This window comes from Barbus barbus (genome assembly GCF_936440315.1).
Source record: "Barbus barbus genome assembly, chromosome: 8".
In the NCBI taxonomy this organism is placed as follows: domain Eukaryota; kingdom Metazoa; phylum Chordata; class Actinopteri; order Cypriniformes; family Cyprinidae; genus Barbus; species Barbus barbus.
The window spans coordinates 2,413,346-2,434,192 of NC_136736.1; the positions used below are offsets into that span (position 1 = coordinate 2,413,346).

The 20,847-nt window shown below is 37.1% G+C and overlaps 1 protein-coding gene across 1 annotated transcript; it reads left to right on the top strand.

Moving 5' to 3' along the window:
- The first annotated feature begins 907 nt into the window (after window positions 1–907).
- On the top strand, window positions 908–20,532 carry LOC306873814 (Na(+)/H(+) exchange regulatory cofactor NHE-RF2-like). The gene is made up of 7 exons (XM_079423306.1): window positions 908–1,156; window positions 2,022–2,252; window positions 5,753–5,947; window positions 10,629–10,823; window positions 14,792–14,945; window positions 15,233–15,477; window positions 18,675–20,532. The coding sequence occupies exons 1-7, from the start codon at window positions 923–925 to the stop codon at window positions 18,888–18,890; spliced, it is 1,470 nt and encodes a 489-aa protein (XP_079279432.1). The 5' UTR covers window positions 908–922; the 3' UTR covers window positions 18,891–20,532.
- Window positions 20,533–20,847: the final 315 nt, after the last annotated feature.

Genomic DNA, 20,847 nt, shown 5'->3' on the forward strand with positions numbered 1-20,847 from the left:
TTCATGGCAATATTCTCGTGCAGTTTCATTTTGAAAACAGCCTTGATTTAATTCAGAACTGTTTTTGTCAACACTAGAGGGCAGAACGACCAAAAAAAGTAAGTAGCCTACTTCACCTAAATCCGTGTTTACTTGCGTGCACACACACACACACACACACACAGTCTGATCAGATTACAGTGCATTTAGCATTTAGCATTTTGCATTGTATTTGTATTTTTACTGTTTTCCATCTGAAAGGTTTACTTGGGGTTTAGTGTCTTGCAGATTTGCAGCTGGCCTGTTTTAATGCAGTGGGAGATATAGTCGATGAGCACTGCTCCAGGTCTGTCGTGTGTGTGTTATTGAATCAGTGTGGGTTAGATGAGCTGATCCCAGATCTGTCCATAAAATACACGTGAAGAGGAAGAGTTCCGCGTGGATATCTGTGACTTATCCAACATCTGATCTCTCTCTCTCTCACACACACACACACACACACACTACAGTTCCTCCGCTCGTGGGTCTCATCCTCTTCCACCTGTTCCGTTCTCGCACGCTGATGCGTTCCGTGCTCAGAGCCACATTATTACTGATTGATTGGATTATTATAGATTATATGAAGAAGAATCAGTGAGATGAACAAACGGATCGGACACGGTTTTACGTACGTAGGCGCTCAAGTTTGCGTTCGGATTTAAGCGTTTATTTTGGGTATTATGTAGCTTGTTTATATATTAATATATCACATTTTTAATATTGAATTAGTAATATATATATATATTTCGTACCGTTTGGATGGTAGGCGTTTATTCTCTTACTAAGAAACAACGCCTGCAGACTCAGCATGCGGAATAATGCATCCTCAAAAACTTTAATAAAACTCATGATATAATAGACCTGCCTATGTTTACGCTGTGATTGAACACGACTGCAGTTGGATATGGCGAACACTCTGGAGAGGGAGATCCTGGAGCGGGAGCTCCGTCCACGGCTCTGTTATTTGAGTAAAGGAGATCGCGGCTACGGATTTCATCTGCACGGGGAACGCAACCGAGGAGAGCAGTTCATCCGCAAGATCGAGCCGGGCTCCCCCGCGGACCTGTCCGGTCTCAGGTCCGGCGACCGGCTGGTGGAGGTGAACGGAGAGAACGTGGAGGGAGAGACGCATCAGCAGGTAACGAGAGAGGACAACCTGTTGGACCACTTCACCTGGGACACAGACAGGGATGTGTCTCACAACCTAGTGAGCTGCCTACCTAGACAGCATTTTTGGGAATTTGAGAAACGTTCCAAATGCGCACGAAAGTTCCAAAAACGCGCCGAGCTGTCTATATAGGGATCTCACTATGTTTTGAGACGCAGCCAGTGTGTTATATTCCACACTGAGGTGACAGCGTTTGTGTATATTTGTTTAAGATTGTATCATTGTGTGTTTATGTTAAGAAAACACTGCAGTCTCGCCTCTGCGAAACCTACGAAACTTTCCCCTCCACCCTTACTAACACTTACAGTGGAAACCACAGTTTATCATAGTTACTACTGTAATATCATAATTAATGGACATGCATGGGGCCTCTTAAAACGGTGCAATACGTTTACTTTTTACTGTAGTGTCTAATGCCACCTTAAAACATTTTTATATAAAAGTAGCATATAGTACAGTAAATATATAAAATGCCAATACCATGCTGAATGACATATTCATACTATGATATTTATATGGTAAGGAGTTTCTAAAGGGATTTTTGCATTCCCCTGATAAACTTTGTGTTTGTGTGCAAACGTTTTACGTTCCACTGATAAACTTTTATGTTCAGAATTGGCATTTGTTCACAAAACTTTTGCATTCCCCAATAAACTTTGTGTTTGTGCACAAATGGTTTGCGTTCCCCAATAAACTTTGCATTCCTGGTTTTCATTCCAATAAACTTTGCTTTTGTTTGCAAAATTTATATCGTACCATGTCCCAAAATCGCATAGTAATATCATGGTACTTTGTGGTATGTTTTAGTGGATGTTACGTTCTGTGTGTCTCTCAGGTTGTGCAGAGGATCCTGGAGGTGGAGCACCGCACCAGGCTGCTGGTGGTGGACCGGGTCACCGATGAGTTCCTGAAGTTTCACAGTCTGCCGTGTACGGAGGATAGGGCGATTGAGATGGGCTGTCTGTCCTCTCGCTCCTCAGCGGCGTCATCTCCCCGCGCCTCCCCTCGAGACTCCGCCACTCCTCCCTACAGCAGACAGAGCTCAGAGGGCATTTTCATTAATAAGGTGAGAAGATCTCTCATGTGAGTGCTTGCACCTGTGTAAGTGAAACATCCCATCCCCATCACACTGTGCTGTTGGTTTCTGGATGGGTGGAAACATGACACAACATGGCATAGTGGCCATACTATCTCTTTCTCTGTATAAGAACTTCCCTCATATTGGAGACTCCATGAGAGGAAGTCTAGGAGGAAATCCAGTCCAGAAAGGAGCAGTGTGCTATATTTAGATCATACTGTATGACAGGGGTGGCAAATATAATGTATATAATATAATATAATACAAAGATAATAAACTTTTTAGCGTATTTTCATCTCTGACTGCATGTGACGCCAAACATGCAGTGCATTATAAGAAATTGCAATTTATTAGGTTCTAAAAGTTACAAAAATTATATTTTTTAAAAGTTTATAAATCAAATTGGGGTCAGTTATTTAATGCTTTTTCACAAGCACTAAGAATCATTAATGGGTTCAGAATGTGTTAATATTTCATTTAAAGGGACAGTTCACCCAAAAATCATAATTTACTCACCCTGTTTCTCACAATGTTGTTCCAAACCTATATGTTTTTTTCTTCTTCTGTTGAACACAAAAGAAGATATTTTAAGGAATGTTGCCGTTTCTGGTAGCCATTGACTTCCAGAGTATTTTTATACTATATGGAAGTCAATGGTTACCAGCAACTGTTTTATTACCAACATTTTTCTTCACAGAAAAAAAGAAAGTCATACAGGTTTTGAACATGATTTTGAATTTTCATTTTAGGTAACTACGCTTATTAAAGCTAAGTATTCAGACTGGTGAATGATATTAATTTAATAACTAAATTAAAGGTGACATATCATGAAAATCTGACTTTTCCAGGTTTTAAGTGCTATGATCAGTGCATCTACCAACCAAGGAAACGAGAAAAATATTAACCCAGTAACTCTTTAGTAAGCCTTTTTCTGCAAGCTTCTGAAATAAACGAGCGCGTCTGATTTCGCTCCCTTGGTGACATGGCAAAGGGATCTCATTATAATATTACCGCCCCTTAATCTGCAAGTTTGATTTTGCAAGGTGTACCAGTTCTAATGCCATGGTGAAAGTTTGAGCATTTGAGTCTTTGGCTGCACAGACGAGCACAGAACTTTCTGTCCATGTGCTTCGGATGTGTGCACTCAGAAAACCGCATATCAGAAGTTTAAACTCATATGGTTTAAAACGCATGATTTCAGCGTGATAAACATGATAATCAGAACCAAAACAGATGTTTTTAGCAGGTACGAGCTGAAATGGCGCAGCTCTATTCTGGAAAGGGGACGGGAGCAGCAGCTCATTTGGATTTAAAGAAACAGGCACGAAAATCAGAGTGTTTCTGCTTCCACTCAAAATAGGCATTTTCACAATGATATAATACATGATCTGTGGGGTATTTTGAGCTGAAACTTCATATTCTGGGGGACACCAGAGACTTATATTACATATTGTAAAAAGGGGTATAATATGTCTCCTTTAAGTAAATTCAGTGTGCTCTGTTTTGTTAAATTTAGGTTTATTCTTGATTTTAAAAAAGTAGTCTGGATCTGCTTAATAAGCTCCAGAAGTTTACATAATGGAAATGTGTCACTTGATAGAAGCTAGTCAAATTAGGCGTGTGAACATGGACAGGTTATGTGACTTTTTTTGGAAACCAAAACCATGCAAAGCAGGGTTATTCAATTAAAAATTAATGCATCAATGATACTAAAATGACACCAATGCAAAGGACATCATATGAATTGGGTTAAATGTGGCTTCACCCGCAACAAGAATAACCTGACCACAGTGTGTTTCATGCAGTAAATTATTAGCATGTAAGACAAAAACTCAAGCTATGAGTTTATGCAAGTGATTGGATACATCTCAAAATATTGAATTTTAGGACGATCAGATTTTTGATTTACACTGCTGTGAAATCAACCATAGCTAGGATTACATGTGTGTTTGGTAAAACACGAGGGATTAATTTAATCCACACACACACCTGCCCTCCATCAGGAGCTTCTGAGGTACTTGCCTGGAGCTGTCTAAGCTCTTTACAGACCTGGATGTGTCCAGGTCAGGTGAGGTGTGTTGACACCTGCCCAGGTAGCAGACGGCTGCCGGATCAGCACACAGTAAGAGTCCCGTAAACAACATAATCCAGAGATGTTCAATTTGCAGTCATGATATTGTTTGTTTTATTATTAGCTGCAGTGGGATTCAAACCAACAACCATCTAACAGTACTGGAGAGCAACGAAAAGTAACTAAAAGTGTTTGTTTCCAGCTTTCTCATTTCTTTTATAAAAACTGAAGTGTAAGGCTGGAAAGCACTACATGACTTTCACCCTAAGTTATTGTCTGGATGAGTTAACACATGGTTGCTTAAAGTCAGAATCAGTCATGATTTTTTTAGCTTCCAACTTTGATTATATTCAGTAAAAGGATATTAAACGTTTGATATTTTGAGCCGATTTTAAAACATTTTGTTTTTATTTTGTCATGTGTCACCTAGCAACGAGGCGCTTGTTTCTGTGCACATCTTGATCAACTTAAAATCTGATAGCTCCACCCCCTAATTCACAAAGACATTATGCAACGGGCACCTCCCCCAGCATGATTTGACACGCCCCCTTACTGGTGATTGGCTACAAGTGTGTTTTGGCATTCGGTCCAAGCGTTTCTCAGAAATCACTCACTGCACCTTTAAGCCTTTTTCTGCTTTAATAAATCTTGACTCTTAATTCTGATTGGATGAGCTGCATTCGTAACCATGAACAACCTGTAGTTTTGCTAATGAACTAAACTACTTGGTGGAAGAATTGTTGATTCTTATTAGTATTGCTGTATGAATGTATCGATTTTCTTCATTATTTCTTCTCTGTCATTATATAAAAGCAAGAATACTGTAAAAAAAAAAATAATAATAATAAAAAAGTTGAGCCAACTTAAAATTTTAAGGCAACCAGCTTCAGCAGATTTTTGAGATCTCTCTACTTATTTTTGTTGGAGATTCTCAACTTTTTGTTGTATAAACTTAAAACAACAAGTTGAGAAAACTCAAAAATCTGCTGAAGCTGGTTGCCTTAAAAAAAGTTTTTTGTTTTACAGTGAAGCCACTTGAGGTCTCATAATACAGTGATTTTACCACAGTTTCAAAAACTCCCATTGCTTGTAGTAAAATCAATGTAACAGACAACCTCTTGTGGTTAATTGCTTTAATTAGATTTTATAGTTTTATTTAGATCTTTTTGATTATTGCACCATGCAGTGCAGAGAGTGATAACGTCTACAGAAGCCAAACAGAAGGCTAGTTTGACTGTGGTTTTGCTCATTTAAATTATAAGTTGGTTGTTTCTTGGCAAACAACAGTTTCAAAGCAGCTTCCCCAAATGCAACACAAACAATACTGACATTCACATGCTGGACCACTGAAAGTACAGAAACACCGACCACAGCTGTTCAGCTTCAGCTGAATGTCTACTTCACTGTCTTCTGGTAGAGTCCCAGCAGCGCTGGAGGAGTGATGAACGGTTCACCGCTCTACAGAGCTCATGCCCGTCTGGCGTCACCCGTGTTTCTGCCGCTGCCGTCACCCGGTGAACACAAGACCGAACCGGAGCCCGAACCCTTCACCAGCGTCACAGCCGAGTGTGAGCTCAGCACTGACCTCAGCGGATCACAGACCAGTACACAGGTGAGGTTAGGCAGCAGGGGCTTGCAGATGAGATTATTATGTAGTGCAGGTCTGCAGAGTCTCTCATTTCCAACCCGATTACATTCTTAAAATAAAGGTTCCAATCAGGCCTTTTTGCACTGATGCTATAGAAGAACCATTTTTGGTTCCCCAGAGAACCTTACAGTGAACAGTTCCTAAAAGAACCATTTTGAAGAACATTTTTAAAATCTAAAAAACCCTTTTTGACTGTAAAGAACCTTTATTTTTAAGAGTGTAGGACTAGTATTGGTAGGCATTTGTATTTGAAAGTGCAGTTGCTTTGAATAGACACTGATACAGTACAGTATAAATGTATGGACATTTGAAAAAATGCTTTCAGATATCTATGAGTTTAGAGATAGTGAGCATCCCTATGCACTACTCCCTTCGAAGAGCAGAGCCCTTGAAGTGAGTTCTTTGAAGGGTGTAGGGGATTACGGTCTTGTATAAGTGTTTGGAACTCCCTTGGCGAAGGGAATGACTGACCAGATGTTACTTGACAACGCTGCTCGTGCGTGCAGCATTCAGCACTCCAACAGCTGTTGCAAATACATTTATTATTTTGTTTAAATACTGTCTAATTGTGTCTTATCTACTATTAAACTTTTTCAAACTAAACTTGCTTACAATACAGTCTTAAAATGCATCGCAAGATCTCCTAACTGAAGATCACATGATCACAAACGGAAATCACTTCCGTCAAGTGACCATCGCATGTTCCCTTCGCTAACAGACTTCTGGAAGGGCCCTTTGTGACGGGGTTCAGTTCACTTTCGGTGGGAACGTCCCTACAAATGGCGTCCCACAAATGCCCTTCAAGGGCGCAAAAAAGCCGTTTGGAATTCTCCCAGTATAAGTATGTTGTTTATTCCCGTGTGAAGTGGTCAGCCAATCATAACAGAGGTCTGCCTTAAAGGTACAGTACTACAGTATATTCTACCGTTCAAAAATCAGTAAGATTTTATGTTTTCGAAACGGCAAGTCTGCATTTATTTAATCAAAATTACAGTAATATTGTGAAATATTATTACAATTTAAAATAACTGTTTTCTGTTTGAATGTATTTTAAAATGTAATTTACTCCTGCGATGCAAAACTGAATTTTCAGCATCATTACTCCAGTCTTCAGTGTCAAATGATCCTTCAGAAATCATTCTAATATGCTTGATGTTCAAGAAGAAACATTCTATATAAATGTCTTTACTGTCAATTTAATGCATCCTTGCATTATTTCAATTTAATTTGATCAACTTAATGCATCCTTTCTGAGTAAAAGTGTCTATTTCTTATTTTTATTATTATTATTCATTTAAAAAAAAAAAAAAAAATCTTACTGACCCCAAACTTTTGAGTGGTAGTGTATATAGTAGGTTAAGTATATATAGAAGCCTTTAAGGTACAGTATTAAAATCACCTTGTTTATTAGACTTAATTATGAGTGTGTTTTGTGCAAGAAACCTTAACTTACACTATATATTATTAATATTATTATTATTTAGTCATTTAGCAGACGAGGACAACAGAAGCAATCAGTTGTAGTATTAAAACAACTAAAAACAGATCCAAAACTAAAAGTTAAAACTTTATAAATACTACCTATACACATCTTAAAAATAAAGAAATTAAATAAAAATGACAAATGCATACAACAAAATTTCAAAACTTAACATTTAAATGAAAAACAAAAAAAATAAAGCTAAAAACAAATCAAAATATTAAAGAACAAAAGGTATGAGTATAATAATGATTCTAACATAACACTAAGCCAAACACCAAAAAACCAACAACTATATATATATATATATGTATATGTACAACCACACACACACACACACACACACACACACCTACACACACACACACACACACACACACACACACACACACACATACACCCACACACATACACACACACACACACACACACACACACACACACACATACACACACACACACGCACACACATGTTGGGTTTCCATGTTTTATGGGGACATCCCATAGGCGTAATGGTTTTTATACTGTACAATCTGTATGTGCTATTGCCCTACACCAACCCTACACCTAAACTTAGCCCTCACAGGAAACATGCTGCATTTTTAGATTTTCAAAAAACTTTATGCTGTATGATTTATAAGCTTGTTTCCTCATGGGGACCAAAAAATGTCCCCACAAGATTAAGATTTACTGGTATTACTATCCTTGTGGGGACATTTGGTCCCCAGGACGTGATGAATACCAGGTGCACACACACACACACACACACACACACACACACACACACACATACTGTATGTATACATGCACATTTATAAATTCAATATATATAATATGTTTGTTGAAGTATTAACTCAAATTAAATCAAACTAAAACTTAATAAAAGACCTATACATACATAATAAATTCAGACATTATTTAACTAAAATTAAACTAAATTTAACTAAAACTTAATTATACATAGTAAGAAATGGTTATAAAAACTGAAACAGAAGTGAAACAAGTAGGAAGGAGAAAGAGGAGAAATAAAAAGTGATACTTCTATCCTTTGCTGGTGTCCCAGCCCGGTGGAGTCGCACGGTAGAGTCAATGGTCTTTACACTTTTCGGCCTTCACACGACAACTGCCGCGGTAAACTAAGCTGTTTTATACCCAGCTAACAAAATTCTAATTGAATTTAGCTGGACACACTTTCCTTATTTTTCCACAACAAATGGCCAAGCAAGCGCAGACACTGACAAGATACGAGAGACAGATTACTAAATATAGTAATGTGCTTCATTAACATGAAAAGGAGGTAAAAATGGTTCTTTTTGCAGTGCAAGTGGAAACATCAATTGCTAAAAAAATAAATAGATCTGACTCCTTTAAGTGAAACAACATTTGCATTTCTCTCTGTCTCTCTTCTTTCATTTGTTGTCCTCATCTTCCCTCTCTGTGTGACCTTAATTCTCATTTACCTGCTTTGTGTTCCCACTCTCTGGTCCTGGGTGTCTGATTTCTGGGTATTTTCCCAGAATGTAGTGAGAGTGTTGTGTGTGTGTGTGTGTGTGTGCAGGATTAGATTAAGTGGCGTCTCAGGAGCTGAAGCACATGTGTGTGTAAGGCGAGGTTCTTCAGTCACTCTACCCCATGGGACACAAACAGACACCACCCTTGTATTGTCTTAGAACAGGAAGTGACATGGTGTCTCACAGAATGTCCCTTATTCCTGCTGGGCATGTTTCACTTCTTGAAGGGAATGAGCCAATGGTCACGCACACATGCTGGCACGTCCTCGTGCACGGCCCAGGGTCCTGCGTAAATCGTATCATACGGCATATGATAACAGACAGGATGGTTTGTTCCTTTGTCTTTGGCCAGAAACGTAAATGCAGACGTGAATGCCTGATAAAGATACTGCGAGAATTCAGTCTTGTTGTGCGTGTATTTTTGTTGCCAGCAACAAACATGCGTACTCAAGTGGCCATAGATTTCTTCAAATGTCTGTGTCCTGATCTGTTATTATTAAGGCACTAATTGACCTGAATGAGAAAACTGACTGTTTATATTGATGTCCTCTATACGGCGCCCCTTGTGGCAACACTGACAATGCAACATCCAAACAACCTCAAAACAATTATTATATTAATGAAATGTAATTATTGCATAATAATATTTTTTACTTTGAGTATCATAAAGTTGTTTATGCATTTGAATAAAAACAAAAAGATTAATTTAGTGAAATAAATTAGCCTAAATGTTTCCATAACAAATATGTAATGTGAGAGAGTTATACCAAAAAATATAATTAAATCAAAAACAAATTTTTGCTAGTGACTACTTGTGTACACTATTGGAGTCTAATTAATTGTCAAAACTAATTATAAAAAATAACCGCAGTTGTGTATTTTATTGAGATACATGAGCTTGCATGATTGCATACAAATTGTGTCATTTAATAGATGAATATTTGTGATTAGAGATGCAAAAAGGTGGAAAATTTCCAAAACTTTCTAGAAATTTTGGAAGCTTACCAGTATTTTTGGAAAATTTGGGGAATTTTGGGAAACCCCTTTGCAACCATATTTCTGACTCAATAAGAAAATGTTTTCGAGTGACTTGCGTTTATGGTACTGAAGGCAAATTAATTTTTTTAATGAATTGTAAAACATAAGTGCAACTGTGTATTTTAGTGAGATAAATGACTTTAAATTGATTATGCATAAAATATGTAATGTAATGCAAGAGTTTCATCATTAAAATTACGAGAAAAATTAAAAAAATATTTTTGTGAGTAGTTTGTACTTTTAAAAATGAATAAAAATAACTGCTTGATAGTCGGAGTGTTTATAATTGCATTAACTTAGTACTTGAACGGCTGTAGCTGGTAATGCTTGTAATGTGAAATATGTTGTTTGTGGAAAAATACCATGGAAGTCAATGGCTACCGTCAACTGTTCGGTCAGCAACATTCTTCAAAATATCTTCTTTTGTGTTCAACTGTAGAAAGAAACTCATACAGGTTTGAGGATGAGTAAATGATGATAGAATATTAATTTTTGGGTGAGCTATCTCTTTAAATCGGCCCATTATCTAATGTGGGAGCTAAAACAATCAGTTTTCCTGGTTTGTTGTCCTAAAAACTTCTTCTGGAGTTCATTGCTGTTCTTTTTCTCTGTCCAGGAGGAGACGACGTTGGAGGAGGATGTGGTAACGAAGGACCTGCGTCCACGCTTGTGTCACATGAGCATAGGCGAGCAGGGCTACGGCTTCAACCTGCACTGCAAGAAGTCGCGCGTGGGTCAGTTCATCCGCTCGGTGGACCCCGACTCTCCGGCAGAGCGCGCCGGCCTGAGGCCCAGAGACCGGCTCATCGAGGTGATGGCACGGGATTACAGCAGCCTCCATTAGCCCAGATTAGCAGTGCTGGATCAGATTAGATTCATTTTCTGGAGAGACGCAGATTACGCTAATGAAGAGAATGCTGTTTGCTTCGCCCGCTTCGTGAGGGGAGGATCCTGATTTAGAGCAGAGACTCTGTTTGCTTGTGTGTGTGTGTGTGTGTGTGTGTGTGTGCCATGATTGTCACAGATCGCAAATCCGTCCTAATGGATTTAATTGGGGCCGTTTTCTGTAATTATCACAGACAGATCAGTAATTATGACTAACAAACAGCAGGCCTATTTAATTCACTCAGCAGTGTTTATCTCTGAATGCATTTGAATATCATTAGCAAAACACTTGTTTATAGTCAATTATTAACTTCATAAATTATAGTTTGAAGCACCATCTCAAATGGCAACTTTCAAACTAAATTTTTGAAGAAAATCACATCACAAATGATGGTTGAGCTCCAAAAGTTATGTAACATAATGTAGTATATTATCAATTAATTAAAATGATTAATTATTATTATTATTAATGTAGGCTATTTATTATCATTATTATCATTATGTGCTTTCCTGTAGCTCAAACAGTACATTATGGCACTGGCAAAGGTAAGGGCAAAAAAATCTGTAATTCTAATACTTAGAACTAAATTCAAAATCTAATTTAATTTTAAAAAATCTTCTAATTTCAATGTTTAGATCTGCAGTACAAAGTGACATTAGGAGGAGAACAGCATCTCACAAAATGCAAGAAGTATTTTAGACGTGGCACTTGAATAAGATTCCTCAGGTGGTTGTTGTGACGCACTTCATTAGAAAGTCATTGACAAACCTTTTATTATTTAGCATATGAACACCTTCCTCCTGTATGAACGTCAGGAAGCCTCAGACTTTCACATGCATTACATCAGTTTCTGTGTTTGACGGCTACAGGAACCTACACACCCCAAACTCTATTATCAGACAGAGACAGCTGGAGAAACAGAGAAAATGTCAGATGAAAGTTTGTTATGTAAGGCTTCTTCAAAGAGAGGAAGAGGAAGCTCCACAGAAAGTGGAAGTAGCGCGGAATCACACCCCACCTGCTGGACAAACACTGAACAACAATTATTATGTGTTGCACCTGAAAGTATTGAGAGAAATTATATAAATATAATTTGATATTATAATAGATTATATTAAATTATATCAACTTTGTATTATATTATAATATAATAAATGCATATAATCAATACTATAATAAATAACAATATTATAATATATTACTATGCAAAATAATATATATATATACAGGTACATCTAAAAAAAAATTGTATATCATGGAAAAGGTCAATATTTTTTGTCACTGATTTCAGAAAGTGAAACCCATATATTATATAGATTCATTACATAGAGTGAAATATTTCAAGCCTTTATTTCTTGAAATGTTGATGATTATGGCTTACGGATAATGAAAACCCAAAATTCAGTGTCTCAGAAAATTAGAATATTACATAAGATCAATAAAAAAAGCATATTTTAAACAGAAATGTCAGGCTTCTGAAAAGTATGTTCATTTCTATGCACTCAATACTCGGTTGGGCCTCCTTTTGCATGAATTACTGCATCAATGCGGCGTGGCATGGAGGCGATCAGCCTGTGGCACTGCTCAGGTGTAACGGAAGCCCAGGTTGCTTTGATAGCGGCCTTCAGCTCATCTGCATTGTTGGGTCTGGTGTCTCTCATCTTCCTCTTGACAATATCCTATAGATTCTCTATGGGGTTCAGGTCAGGCGAGTTTGCTGGCCAATCAAACACAGTAACGCCATGGTCATTGAACCAGCTTTTGGCGGTGTGGGCAGGTGCCAAGTCCTGCTGGAAAAGGAAATCAGCATCTCCATAAAGCTTGTCAGCAGAAGGAAGCATGAAGTGCTCTAAAATTTCCTGGTAGATGGCTGCGTTGACTGTGGACTTCAGAAAACACAGTGGACCAACACCAGCAGATGACATGGCAGCCCAAATCATCTCTGACTGTGGAAACTTCACACTGGACTTCAAGCAACATGGATTCTGTGCCTCTCCACTCTTCCTCCAGACTCTGGGACCTTGATTTCCAAATGAAATGCAAAATTTACTTTCATCTTAAAAGAGGACTTTGGACCACTGAGCAACAGTCCAGTTCTTTTTCTCCACAGCCCAGGTAAGATGCTTCTGACGTTGTCTCTGGTTCAGAAGTGGCTTGGTAGCCCTTTTCCTGAAGATGTCTGAGCGTGGAGACTCTTGATGCACTGACTCCAGCTTCAGTCCACTCCTTGTGAAGCTCTCCCAAGTGTTTGAATCAGCTTTGCTTGACAGTATTCTCAAGCTTGCAGTCATCCCTGTTGCTTGTGCACCTTTTCCTACCCAAATTCTTCCTTCCAGTCAACTTTGCATTTAATATGCTTTGATACAGCACTCTGTGAACAGCCACCCCTTTCAGTAATGACCCTCTGTGACTTACACTCTTTGTGGAGGACGTCAATGTTTGTCTTCTGGATCATTGCCAAGTCAACAATCGTCCTCATTATTGTGGTTTCAAAGAACAAGAGATACCCAGAATTTATATTGTAGGGATGGTCATTTATTGAAACTCAAATGTAAATATTCTAATATTTTGAGATACTGATTTTTGTCTTTCATGAGCTGTAAGCTCTAATCATCAAAATTAAAACAAAAAACGTTTAAAATGTTTTACTTTACATGTAATGAATCTAAAATATATGAAAGTTTCACTTTTTGAAATAAGTTACAAGAAAAAATGACCTTTTTCATGATATTTTTTGAGATGTACCTGTATATATATATATAATTAATAATGTAATAAATAAATAAAATAGATAATTATAAGAAGTGTACATGTTGTGTACCTGATACTGTTCTATTGAGTTCTATTGGTTCAACCTCTTTTCCATCTCTCTTTGTTTTAAAGTATTGAGACAAATGATATACATAATTTAATTAAATTAAATATAATATATTATATTATATATTTTATTTAATTAGAATAATATATGTTATTATGTAATATAAAATAATATTGTATTTCTTACATTATAATATAATAAATAAATGTCATAATTAATCATTTAGTTCACTATGATAAAATTATATGTATTATATTATGGTTTATTTCATATTCAATTATATTATATTATTTTTTTTATTTAATTAGAATTACATTATATATTTTTATGTAATATATAAAAATATATTTTATCTAGTATATTATAATAAATAAATGTAATAATATAATATAGTATAATATTATATTACTATGTAATATAAAAATAATATTGCATTTATTATATAATAAATAAACATAATATAAAAAACGAATCAGAAATAAAATAAAAATATTTAAATAAAAAGTGTATTTAAGTATATTTGTATTATATATTATGTAATAGTTTAAGTAATAATATCATTTGTCATTTTTATTTAATTTATTTTTTTAAATGTACTGTATGTATATATAGTACTTATAAAGATTTAGCTTTTTGTTTGGATCAGTTTTAGTTGTTTTAATACTACAATTGATTGTTTCTGTTGTCCTGTTTGGATAAAAGCATCTGCTAAATGACTAAATGTAATATATATGTAATAGTGAAAATTTATTATATGTAATATAATAAATAAATAAAAGTAATAATATAATAAATTATATCATTAAAGAATAATAATATGATTACATTATGTGATATAAAAATAGTATATTTGTATGATATAATAAATAAACGAATAAAAATATAGTTCAGTATAGTTGTGTATGTTGTGATGTTCTTTAGCTTCAGACTCTCTTGTTTTTAATTTAGGTGTAGTTTGAGTTGGATGCATTGGGGTTCAATTAAGGCCTGAATCGTAATCTATATAGTATAGGAAGTGTGCAATAGTTAGTATTCAGTCAAAGTCAGCTCTCTCCTCTGTCTGTCATGTCTGCAGGTGAACGACACGAGTATCGAGGGTCTGCGTCACGCGGAGGTGGTTGTGCTGATCAAAATGGGCGGCACAGACACACGTCTGCTGGTGGTGGATCCCGAGACAGATGAGCTCTTCAACCGACTAGGCATCGTGCCCACATCTATTCATCTTAAAGGTACAGTGCATGTTTTCGCATGGACAGTAAATTAACAGAATTCTCCTATATGTGTCCGGGGAGTTCTGGGAAAGTCCACAGAAGGAAACCAAATGGGAAAGATGATATTTAAATGCTTTGTATTTACTTACCCTCACCTGACTGCTACTGTGTTCACTAGTTCATGCAAAACACGGCTGATGCTTTATGCAAACATTAGTAACGTTCAGTGCACTTAGAAACAAGCTCTAATTCACAACTAGGTGATGTATCAGTAATTATCTTACCAATTCATTTCTGTCAAACAGAGGACTGTGTGGACGGGCCGATCATAGAGAGTCCTGAAACGACATATCCAACCACACACAGCCCTGTGTCTTCTTCACCGATCCCAGACGCCCCCAAGATCTCTTCACCAATCATCAACATCACACTGACTAACCCACCAATCAGCAACGGCTCCCCAAGACACGAGAGTCACAGAAGCTCCTCCTCTCGATCCACTTTATCAGAGACGAGCGCTGAAATCAGCAGCTTTGACACCAGCAACAAGGTGAGTGCCGGGAAAATCACTGAGCAAAATCACAGTGGCTTAGTTATTAATAAAGATTGTATGTACAGGTGTAGACAAAATAGAATAAGAAATAAGATGTAGGGATGTACTAGGATGTAGGGTGATGAATTACGTAATAAGGTTATTGCACATTTTTATTGAACAGTGAGAGAACATTTAACTGTTCGTGAGGTAGATTGCTTGGGGAAAGAAACTGTTCTTGTGCCTGACTGTCCTGGTAATTGGGGCTCTGTAGCGCCGGCCAGATGGCAAAAGTTCAAAAAGGAGATGGCATGGATGTGAGGGATCCAGAGTGATTTTCTGAGCCCTTTTTCCTCACTCTGGATGTATACAGCTCTTGTAGGGTGGGCAGCGGAGCAGCAATAATCCTTTCAACAGACCGAACTGTCCTCTGTAGTCTTCTGACTTCTGATTTGGTAGCTGAGCCAAACCAGACAGTTATTGAAGTGCACAGGACAGACTCAATGACGGCTGAGTAGAACTGTTTCAGCACCACCTGCTGTCAGAGAGTGGATTTACAGAGACTTATATTTACATTCAGTCTGTGTGCAGTTTCTGTCTGGCCAAAAACAGACCAAATTTGCATGCCCTGCTGTAAATTTTGACCGGTTGATGAAAAACAAGCTTATGTGTGAATTCTGCACATTTAAACAATTCAGATAAGTTATCTAGAATTATTTATGGAGCAGATAAAATACATATAATCATTTATTAAATTTTGACAACCCTTTTCTTTATTTAAAGGTTGAAATGTGAGGTTTACCTTTATATGAAACTTTTTCAAAGCTTTATTTGAACATTTACATGAAATATTTGAACATGCTATTGTTGTCAGTCAAGTTGTAATTTAAAATCCAAACATCATTGGTAATGTTATTGTTTTAGTGATTATGCAAACAAAAAGTCATTTTATTTGCTGTTTATTGATTTTTAAATATAAAACTTGGTGAAGTTACTTATTTGTCGGTACTTTTTGAACATCTCCAGCACATTTTAACAATACCGTGATAATACTGATAACTGTGATCATTTTGGTCACTATATTCGTGATAAGAACTTTTCATACCGTTACATCCCTAGTTGAGCTCCAGGTTGTTATAACTGCACCAGTCATCTTTAACCTCATGTCTGTTGGCATATTCGTCACTGTCTTTAATGAAGGAGGGGAATGACCGTGTCATCCGCAAACTTCAGGATCTTGACAGAGGGGTCTTTAGATGTGCAGTCGTTTGTGTAGAGAGAGAAGAGCAGTGGGGAGAGGATGCAACCCTGAGGGGCGCCAGTGCTGATGGTGCAGGTGTTGGATGTGAATTTATCAATTCTCACTAGCTGTTGCCTATCTGTCAGAAAGCTGGTGGTCCACTGATAGATAGAGCTAGGGACAGAGAGCTGGGTTAGTTTGGTCTGCAGGAGTGTAGGGATGATGGTGTTGAAAGCGGAGCTAAAGTTCATGAACAGGATCCTCACATAAGTCCCTGGTCTGTCCAGATGCTGCAGGATGAAGTGCAGTCCCATGTTGACTGCATCATCCATGGACCTGTTTGCTCGGTAAACAAACTGCAGGGAGTCCTGTAAGGGTCCAGTGATGTCCTTCAGATAAGCCAACACCAACCTCTCAAAAGACTTCATGACCACAGAAGTTAAAGCAACAGGTCTGTAGTCATTAAGTCCTGTTATCTTGGGTGTCTTTGGGATGGCGATGATGGTGGAGCGTTTGAAGCATGAGGGGACTTCACACAGCTCCAGTGATCTGTTGAAGATCTGTGAGAAGATGGGGGCCAGCTGGTTTTCAGACAGGCTGGTATCACACCATCTGGGCCTGGTGCCTTACTTCTTTTGTTCTTTCTGAAGAACTGACGCACAACATCTTCACTGATTTGAAGTGCAGGTGTGGGAGAGAGGGGGGTTACTGGAGGTGTTAATGGTTGTGTGGAGAGATGGTTAGAGTAGGTGTAGGGTGTTAGACTAGGAGTTTCAAATCTACAGTAAAACTCATTCAGGTCTTCAGCAAGTTGTTGATTGGCCTCAGTGCTGGGGGATGGTGTCTTGTAGCTGGTGATGGCTTTCAGACCTTTCCACACCGATGCACGGTCGTTGGCAGAAAATTGGTGTTCTAGCTTTTTAGCGTAGTTCCTCTTAGCCACTCTTATCTCCTTATTCAGTGCGTATTAATATGGTGTATTATTGTCACGCCCTTGGACTGTTTTGGTTGTGTTTTGCTCCTCATGTATTCCGTGACCCAGTTTCTCCCCAGTCTGATTAGTTTGATTATTAGTTGATTCCCCGCACCTGTCTATCCCTCATTAAGTTTAGTATTTAACGTGTAGTCTGCCTCATGTTTCCTTGTCGGGTCTTAAACGTCAGATCCCTGTCCTACGTGTGTGTTCCTACCTGTCCAGTGTTCCAGTGGTTATATTAAAGACTATTGTTTGTGTTTACTCCTGCGTCTCCACGCTCCTTGTTCCTCCACAATAGGCAATCATGACAATTATTAATTAAATAATAATAACAACGTGTTGTTGTCGGTAACATTAATAACATTTTAATCGTATAAAATATTGTATATGTATATAATATAAATTATTATTATTATTAAACTTGGTGTTGATGTCAATAATAATTATTTATTGATATGATATATTACTAATTTAATAATTATTATTTTGTTGTTAGTAACAAATGATATATTGATATATTATAATAATCGTAATATATGATACTAATATTAGTAATATTTTTTTTATATGGTGTTCATTTTATTTAATTATAATAATTATTTATATTTGTTGTTGGTTATATTAAAATTGAATATGATATTATCAATGACTGGAAAATAACAATAACAATATATTAATAGTATAATGGTATTTACTGACAGTATTATTGTTGTTGTTGGTAACAGTAATACTCAAATTTCAATATAATAATAATTTTAATTGTTGTTGTTATTAATGTTATTTTTAATATGGTATATTATGAATTAATGTAAAAACTATTATTTTAAAACTGTAGCTCAAACAGTACTATATGGCACTAGCAACAACAAGGTCATGGGTTCAATTCCCAGAAACGAAAAATATATATATACCTTGAATGCATTGATCATTAATTTGATAGCATACTTTGCATAATAAATTTGAAACAATAATGCATGCAAATAAATTGTTTTTTCACAGCTCACAGATTCTGACCATCACTCCAGCGATGATGCCGCTAAACCAAACCGAGATGTGCAATCTGAGGAGCGGCCACTAGATCCGTTCAGGGAGAGCGGTCTGCATCTGAGTCTGACCGCGGCGGAGGCCAAGCAGAAAGCCCGGGCCAAACGGCCCAACAAGAGAGCGCCCCCTATGGACTGGAGCAAGAAACAGGAAATCTTCAGCAACTTCTGAGCAGCCTCACATGGGAAAGCTCACCTCAGTCCTAGAGAGACACCAACACACACAGACCAGACCAAAGACATGCAGCTTAGACCAGATTAGATCAACCTCCAGAAACCAGTGAAAGGATGAGAGAAAAGGTTTGAGTTCGGATTCAGGCTGATCTGAAAGTATGCTTTGGACAGAAGTGCAACACGTTGGTTCTTGATGGACTTCATATTATGAGTTCAACTGAGCTTAATTTGACATTTTGTTGCTAGTATGTGTTTCACATTCAACCAGTTGCTTATTTTACCCAAATGCACAAGTCTTGAAGTCACTTCACTGCCATCGCATTTCTACTCTTTCTCAAACGCAACAGTGATTTCCACAAACCAGAAAATAAGGAAATAATGAAAAGAGAGTAAGAAAACGTCATTGCAAGGCAGAAACGGTAAGAAGGAAAGACAAACTGAAGGAAGGTGAAGAGAAAGTGTAATACAGTGAACAAAAGATGGCAACTGAACATTGAGCTGAGAAGCCAAAGGTTGCAGGTTCAAACCCCTGATGAAAGAATTCGCGATCTTGCACCATTAGAGAAAATGCACAGTAAGTTGTGTTGGTTGACAATGATCAATCAGAAGAGAGAAGGTTCAGTTAGAGATCTTAAATGAACACCTGTGGCCAGATGGAGATCTAAGCATCTTTATGCTAGTGTAGCCTACTCCTAAATCCTCACAACATTCACTCTTAGCACTCTTAAACTATACAACAAAAATATTGATGACATCATCCTGCACTACACAGATTTCCGTCCAATCAGACACTCTCTAGAATTAACATATTAGCTAATGGCTGTTTTTTTTAAATGGACAATCTCCTCAATATGTCCCAAGCTAAAGGATATGTATTTATTCTCATAAATGCTGGTTTAACATTTCTAAATGATATTAATGAGACTACATTTGGGATACATAAATGTCTGCTGCAAGGTGTCAAACCACATCATGGTATACTCACTAAATGAAGTAGCTCAATGCATTTGTATTCTAGTTTTTTACAATAAAGTAGGTCATACTGGTGGCTTCATATGAAATCATGAGATAAATGAGAACATTTCTGATAACTGAAAAGAGACATTTGCATGGACATTTCTTCTTAGATTTTCAGGAAATAGGAAGGAAGTCAAGTGATGTCGATTTTTATTTCAAAATAAACTATTTTTGTTAAACGGTAACACCAGAGACAACTCCAGGGGACCATTACTTCATTTTATAATATTTATTTTGCATTTTATGTCATTTGCATCATATACTTGATAGATATGAATACATTATGGTATTTTAAATGGCATAAAAACCTGTTTTTGACCAAAATTAAGCACTTTCCTGCTGTACATGGCTGTGGGGACGAGTTTTGTGCTGCTTGGAATTCTATATAATTGATTAAAAACAAATATTACCACATTGGTGGCTCAAGAAAGAGTAATTGTTCAAATAACATATTGTTTCATTTTAAAATATAAAGTGTAATATTTCTGTAAAATTGGACATTTCCATAGAATGACCCATATAAATTGTTCTTGTCGCCCTCATCTTCTGTATGTCCGTTTCCTCGTGTACTGGGCTCATCCTCACACACGTATTAACCGAAATAAACCGAGTATTTTAGACAGAAGTTGTCCTAAAGTGTCGTCTGATCCTGACACGGTGCAACTCGACGGTCTCTCTGAGGGTCGCAGTTATTCAGTCGGCCGCTAGAGACACAGACCCACTGTAGTTCACTGCATGATCCTTCTGAGCCACTTCTGAAAGCCTCCAGAGCATTTATGAAGTATATTTGATCTGTTATATATGCAGACAGATAGATGTTTCTCTATAGTCGCTGTGTTTTAGATGAATGAAAACTACTTCCTCTGATAGTCTCAGTAAAGTGAGTATTTGTGGATTGACTTTTCTCACCTTTTATGATCCTGTTCTCTTCCACTTCC